Source organism: Porites lutea, chromosome 2 (assembly GCF_958299795.1).
Source record: "Porites lutea chromosome 2, jaPorLute2.1, whole genome shotgun sequence".
Classification (NCBI taxonomy): Eukaryota; Metazoa; Cnidaria; class Anthozoa; order Scleractinia; family Poritidae; genus Porites; species Porites lutea.
The window spans coordinates 47,291,478-47,299,308 of NC_133202.1; the positions used below are offsets into that span (position 1 = coordinate 47,291,478).

Consider the following 7,831-nt stretch of genomic DNA (forward strand, 5'->3'; position numbering starts at 1 on the left):
ACTGTCAAATAAAAAACGTGAGATGGGGGATCTTGCTAGCTTTAAACTCGCAATATAAAAGGATATAACTTTTTATTATGTTTTTGTCGTATTTCTTCAATAACTCATTCCTTGTATTTCAAATTATTACTATTTTTTTACCACTTTTATTAGTCTTGATTACCATATAAACTAGATAGTTACGTTTATGACAGTTGATAGGAACAGTTAAAATTGTCAATTCTTGTGCTAATTATTGTTAGTTAATCACTAGTTTAAATTTTTATAAATTGTAATTATCACAGCTTGCTGAGCCATTTATCGTGTTTAAATAAAGTTGATTGATTGATTGATTGATTGACGAGCCAATTTTCTTTTAGCAGGGACAATACCTGCAGTGAGTTAATTGATAGAATTAAAACGGATCAGAAATATAAAAAATAGAATCTGATCATAGCCAGCCGCAGTATTAAGACGAAGCGACTTAGCAATTTCAAAAATTCCAGTCTGCGAAGCAGATTCAAAGAGAAAAAATCAAGCGATCCGGTAGAAAAGACTGACCTTTGAGTTCTGTTTGACCTATTGTAGGTATTTTTTTAGCGAGTAAGTTGCAAAAATGATCAGCTATTAAATTGGAATCCGAAATCTCCTGATTGTTGATGGTGAACGTTGACGGTAATTTATTAGAACTTTTATAAAAATAATTAACAAAAGAGTGGAAACCCCCTTGAAGAGATGCTTACAGCTGTAGGACAAAAATGAAAATCTTTAAGGCGGATATGTTTGGCCGGTAAAGTGACTTCCTAGGGTTTAATATCTAAAAACCAATTGAAGTTTCAACCCCGCTTACACCAACCAAACCCACCCAGATCTGAATAGAATAAACAAATACTGGTCATGGAACTGCTACATCTTTTAAACAAACCTTCATTTTGTTTAGATACTTTTCGATGGTGTTTCTGCAAAACCACTCTGTTTCCGCCACGAAGTACGCTTTGCTTTCCTTTATTGCAGTTTCATGTACCTTGCGTAGATCATCCATATCACAAGGAAGTTTGCCTTTAAGCTTTGACTTCATTACGTTTTCGTATTTTTTCAGAGCTTCTTTTATGACTTCTAGACACTTCATCTCCACAAAGGTTTCCCAGGCATTTGGAACATTAGGAACAACCCCTGGACTATTAATTGCCTGAACGTACAAATAAACCAATGCAGCCAGTCCTGGAAAATGACAACCAGAGCTTTAAACATGACACTGGAATATAGAATTGCGGTTTATAGTTCATTTACAAATTAAAGTTCTGGAACAAAGTACTAAGTTTCTTGGTAAAGCAACAGCCAGTCACAGTCTCGATTCTTAAACTCTCTCCAGACCCCTCCGTGTAATCAGTGCAAACAGATACGGATGAATTTCACTCTATCGTTTCTCCCTAAAGGCATTAAGAAAAGCGCTTGCTTTTTTTCCAGATTAGTAACAGATATATACCTTCTCCTGTAACCAGCTCTTCTTCATTGAAACTCTTTTTAGGAGTCAAAATTTCTCCCAGTAGCTGTTTGAATACCACTAAGCGAGGCAAGAACAAAGGATTTAGCCGACTTTTATTATCGTTGATGCGTTTTAGAATCTCTGTGTCGACGGCGGGAGAGGGCAAAGAAAACGCTTCGAAACCACTGAAAAGGTGTAAAATGCTTTCAGCAACTTTCTGCTGGTCATCCGGAGATGCAGAGGATGAATCATGGACCTCAAAAACCTGCAGAAATTAAAATATAAAATAGTCTTAGATTTCACCTAAATTCAGAATTATACAAACAGTTCAGATCTGGAAATTTTCCTCTCTTGAAGATGTAACTAATGTCATAACTTATTCAAATATTCCGTCGTCTCTGATTAGCTAAACCCTACTCAGCCCGGGGGGAGCTTTTGAAGCCCCCTCGATAAGATTTCAAAACCGTTCAAGTTAAGACCAACAAACGTTAAAATTTATATTGGAATATTTTCAAGCCACCATGCTGTGTACGGCAACATTAACGTTACAACAACAACGGTCCTATTCAGGACTACGTTTACCCGGACGATCAAACTCCCGACTCCTGACTCCTTGGTTCAAACCTTCACAGATTAACGTTACCATGGCAACCTAGATTTGACAGCCCTATTTTTAAAAAAATGCATTAAAAAAGATAGGTTTTATTTCTATTTTACTGGCTGCATTGTTATGTTACACTTCATTTAGCACTTTTTAATTAAAGTCATTATAACTGTCAATGAAATCTAGAAAACATGAGTTGAAAAGGACCAAATGGCAGATGCTGAGTTTCAATTTTCAATAGTGTTCATTTCTCTCAAATTTTCGTATTTTGCAGATCTTTTTGCTTCCTAAGCATCCTTTTTTACTCAGATCAAGTTTTCTATTAACAATACCTCGATTAGTGTGGGTTTGAAGTAAAATGACATAAGAACCTATTCAACGTGAAGATCTTCTCCCTGACAGGCTTCGTACTTCGTATCGTCTACAAATTCTCCTGTGCAAGCTGTAACGCTTATTACGTTGGCAAAACAAGCCACCACTTTTCCACGCGTGTGCACGATCACATGCCATCGGAAAGATCGTTTCACGCTTATATAAGCACTTAAAGGCTTCAGAGTCTTGTCATGCCTCCTGTAACTTAGACTGCTTTAAGTTTTTAGAATCTGCCCCTACAAGGTATCAGGTTAAACTTAAGGAGTCTAGGTACATTAAGTGGTAAAAGCCTGACCTTAATCAACAGGTCAAACACATCAATCTGACGCTTTCTCTATAGATTCCTGCACGTGCATCTACTTAATTTGTTAACTTTAAATTTGTGTAGCCTATTGTTTTCCAACGCAATGTAACGTATACTGTACATTGTAACAGGCACGTTTTATCAGCTGTAAAATTTCATAACAGTCACACTGACGATGACGGATGTACCGTCGGAAAATGTTTGTTAAAATTAAAAAAGGTCGCACTATATTTGGAAATTACATACATTTAAATAATTCAGGATTGCGGATCAAAGATGAAGGATGCTTCCTGTTCCATTTTTAGTAATAAATGACGTCATCATGACATCATTGATACTGTTAAACATCATTTAGATGTTAGCCAACTTCTTGACTGTGTCAGAAACCTTACTATTTATTTTATTTATTTTCGCTTTATGTCTAGTAGTATTAACCGTGACAGTCCTGTGACACCTCGGTTGCTGGCCCCGCCCATGGCCACCGAGCCAAGGCTCGGCGGCCGCGGGATCCACCCGCTACCTCGGCATCACAGGACTGTCAAGTTTAATACTACGCTTGAAAAAAACGGGCATAGCGAACGGAAAGCAAACGAATTGTCACAGAAATTCTGCGATGGACAACGAACTGTTTGCAAAGGTCCGTAATGGCGTGAGAAACAGCACCGAAAAAAGTTCGTCATCAGTCTCGCTTGCGGTGATACAGAAGGAAGAAAGTTTTATTATTTGATGGTTATGGAAGGCAGATGGTTATAAATCAGTAAGAGAATAGTTCAGGTATTTTATTGACTGGGTTAATAGCAGAATAAATAACTTTACACTTAATTCAAACTTGAAATTTTACAAATTACTCAAGGCTTATGTAAACGCGACAAGATTTGTTCCACTAGTAGCGGGTTCTTATATCCCGCTCCCATGGATAATGGAAAGACCAAAGCAGCTGCAAGACAAAAAAGCCATCATTAACGCGGAAAACAGAAAAAAACGAGTGCTTAACATGGGCACCTCGGGCAACGTTCTTTTCCTTGCCGAATGGAATCAAAAATGGGAGAACCAGCAGTTACCCTGTCAACGACGGGGTTAAGTATGCGGGAATTAGTTTTGCAACGCTGTTACACGACATCGAAAAGCTTGAGACGCAAAACGAAAAGTTAGTGATAAATGTCTTTGGTTAGCAAAGCGATGGTAAGCAAGTGTTTTGCGACAGCAAACAATACGTTTGCGAAAAATTACGACCCCACTTTACCAAAAAGTTATATCCAATATCTTGACTCGAACAACCTTTACGGGTGGGCTATGAGTGGGTCGCTTCCCAAAAGCAATTTTGTGTGGAAAAGAATTATGCCCACGGCCCACGGAGGAGCAAATCCTTGCCAAAAAGGAAGGAGCAAAGCGTGGATGGATTCTCGATGTGGATCGGGAGTATCCGGCAGAGCTGCTTAAAGCCCACAATGGATATCAACTTGCCCCAGAAAAAAAAGGAAAATCGAGAAAGGATGGATATCCGATTACCAAAAAAAAAACATGCCAGATGAGTTGGGGTTAAAACAGAATAAAACAAAGCTTGTTTTGATGCTACAGGACAAGAAAAAATATGTCGTGCACTACATAAATCCGCATTTTTATCTTTAACAGGGGATGAAATTCAAGAAGGTTCACAGGGTGATGGAGTTCGGCCAAGAGTGTTGGATGGAACCGTACATCCCAATGAACGCAGAATTCCGGAAGCAGGCAAAAAACGAGTTAGAGAAAAATTGTTACAAAGTAATGAACAACTCTGTGTTCGGCAAGACAATGGAGAACTTTCGAAAGAGAGTGAACATCAAAATCGTCCGAAGCAACGAAAGAAAAAAGATTCACAAGCTGATTGCGAGTCCTTTATACGCCGGCTGTACACGGTTTTCCAATTGTGAAACTGACAAGCCTCTTTATGCAGGATGACGATTCTTGACTACAACTTGCTTAAGAAGCAGTACAGGCCAAAGTGTGAGCTCATTTATACGGACACAGACAACCTTTTGCTAGAGATTCAAACCGATGATGTCTACAAGGACATGGAAGAGAGCAAATACCACTTTGACACAAGTGATTGCCCGAAAGACCACCCTCTACACAGCAGTGCAAACAAAAAGGTGTTGGGCAAGTCAAAAGACGAGACGAACGGAACGCCCATCGTTGAGTGTGTTTGCCTTCCGCCAGAAAAAATTTATTCCATATTCTCACGGAGGACAATAACATCAAAAAGTCAAAAGGCACAAAACTTAAGTGGTGAAAAAGAGGACAAAGCATGAGCATTAAAAAGAGGCGCTCCCCAGCCAAAAGCTTTTCAGGCAAGAAATGAACATGCTTCGCAGCGAGTGGCATGAGATCTATGGGGTGCGGTTGAACAAAATCTCGCTGAGCCCATCAAAGGAGCTGTGTTTTGGAAGAAGAGTAGAACTTAAGCAGGGTCTTAAATTCCTCCAATTTCGTTAAGAATTGAGGTCGTAATTGACTCCCATTTTCGTTAAGGGTTCTCATTATGTCCTTTTCAGCTGTGGGTGGAGGCAGGTGGAAGGCTTCAAAACCAGAAAGTAACGCAGAATGCTCTCCGCTACTTGCTGGCTCTGATGGCGAAATAATGGCATTGATGCGGAATCTTGGTCTCTAAAGCCTACTAAAAGGGAAAAAAGACTGAACTAACAATGAGACAACCGACAACCGCACCCGAAGATAGGGAAACCGGAAACAGAGGGCTAAATTTATGACAAAGCCTGGAAAACAGCACTGCGAATCTTACTATGAGCGCGTTTACAGATGAGAGCTCGATCAACGATATAAACCAAGGAATATATATTTTTTTTTTCATGGCTTTATCGATCTTTGTTAACTATAGGTTTCCGGTTCAAATTATAACTGTAAGTTATCATAAGCATAACAGGCCAGAGCCCCGATTTTAGTGCGCGCAGGAGGAGGCCTATTCTCCACAGCAACCACCGCAGATCGGTTTCCAATAACAGACAAGCGTTCCTCCAGACACCTTTGGAGAGCGCCGGACACATTGCCTGTCAAGGAACTTTGTACCTCTGATTAAATGAACCAGACATCTCAAAGAAACGAGAAATTTGATCAGACTATTTGGGATTATAAATTCATTTCACGGTCGAAGTCGATCTTCGCGGCTGGCTTCGCAATTGATAACTACAGTTTTCTCGCCGCATTTGGATTCAAATAGGCTTGATACGCTTTCAGTGGCTTTTCAAGAGCTTTCTTTTAAGAAAATTGTCCTGCGATGGCTTAGTTAACTTCTTTTAAGAGTAGTATGCCGTGTCAACATTGGTGACCTTCGAAGCGAAAACGGCGAGTCGGCGTATCAAGTTTTTACTGTGGAGCCACAAGAAGTAATACACTCTCTTCGACTCTGTGCTGGCACATCTTTCTCCGGTTTGGAAGGAACTCTGCGTGGAAAAGACCCTGACCAAAGAAATTTTTAAATCTTCTCTATTTGAACGTTTGAGAAAAGCCGTCAACAATGCACATTTTATAGTCACCGGTGTAAACGAATGCGAGAGCTCGAGCTCTACTTCACATCTCCTTGAGGAACAGCAAGACCGATTATCTGATTGAATGGACGACCTTTTTCATCAAACGGCGAAGGATTCAAGTCTTTTTTCTCTGGCTTAAGACGATGAAAGCGTCGATGTGCCTCCAGTGACAAATCACTCTCCAAAAAGCCCGCCAAGCACTGTCGAAATCCCGCCAAAATCTTATTCGCTCGCAGGAGCCCAAGACGCTGGATTACTCCAGATATTCTAGCTTCCACTTCAACATCTTCGTGTTCACTTGGGCGATCTGTATAATCAACGTCACAGATACAGTATGGTTTCTATATCAGCCATTTTAGCCTCATTGAAATGTCAATCACAATCCAAAAATTATTATTACAGGTTACATTTGTATTATTACTTGTTTTTTACTTAATAGGCCAAATTATAGGGCTACCCTCTCCCTCAGAGCTTAAAGGCGGCGCGCCCAAGATTCTGAGGTGAAGGTAGTCTCTCTTTTGAAATGTCGGTCATAATCCAAATAATTTTTGTAGGTGATTTTTGTACTGTCATTTGTTTCGAAATAGGCCAAATTATGGGGCTACCCTCTCCCTCAGAGCTTACAGGCGGCGCGCCCAAGTTTCTGAGGTGATGGTAGTCTCTCTTTTAAAATGTCGGTCATTTATCCAAATTATTATTGTAGGTAGTTTTTGTAGTGTCACTTATTTTTGAAATAGGCCAAATGAATTATAGAGCTACCCTCTCCCTCAGAGCTTACAGGCGGCGCGCCCAAGATTCTGAGGTGATGGTAGTCTCTCTTTTGAAATGTCGGTCATTAACCAAATTATTATTGTAGGTCATCTTTGTACTGTCATTTGTTTCGAAATAGGCCAAATTATGGGGCTACCCTCTCCCTCAGAGCTTACAGGCGGCGCGCCCAAGATTCTGAGGTGATGGTAGTCTCTCTTTTGAAATGTCGGTCATTAACCAAATTATTATTGTAGGTCATCTTTGTACTGTCATTTGTTTCGAAATAGGCCAAATTATGGGGCTACCCTCTCCCTCAGAGCTTACAGGCGGCGCGCCCAAGATTCTGAGGTGATGGTAGTCTCTCTTTTAAAATGTCGGTCATTTATCCAAATTATTATTGTAGGTAGTTTTTGTAGTGTCATTTATTTTTGAAATAGGCCAAATGAATTATAGAGCTACCCTCTCCCTCAGAGCTTACAGGCGGCGCGCCCAAGATTTTGAGGTGATGGTAGTCTCTCTTTTGAAATGTCGGTCATTATCCAAATTATTATTGTAGGTCATCTTTGTACTGTTATTTGTTTTGAAATAGGCCAAATCATGGGGCTACCCTTTCCCTCAGAGCTTACAGGCGGCGCGCCCAAGATTCTGAGGTGATGGTAGTCTCTCTTTTGAAATGTCGGTCATTAACCAAATTATTATTGTAGGTCATCTTTGTACTGTCATTTGTTTCGAAATAGGCCAAATTATGGGGCTACCCTCTCCCTCAGAGCTTACAGGCGGCGCGCCCAAGATTCTGAGGTGATGGTAGTCTCTCT

At 40.2% G+C, this 7,831-nt stretch overlaps 1 protein-coding gene across 1 annotated transcript in view; it reads right to left on the bottom strand.

Annotated features, from left to right (window-relative positions):
- Positions 1 to 874: 874 nt before the first annotated feature.
- LOC140926319 (guanylate-binding protein 6-like) overlaps positions 875 to 7,831 on the bottom strand; it is a 26,639-nt gene continuing 19,682 nt past the window's right edge. Inside the window, exons 6-7 of the mRNA XM_073376074.1 lie at positions 1,466 to 1,730; positions 875 to 1,200 (exon numbers count right to left, since the gene is read on the bottom strand). Coding sequence (XP_073232175.1) covers positions 875 to 1,200; positions 1,466 to 1,730 — 591 coding nt within the window. The remainder of the gene's footprint in view (positions 1,201 to 1,465; positions 1,731 to 7,831) is intronic.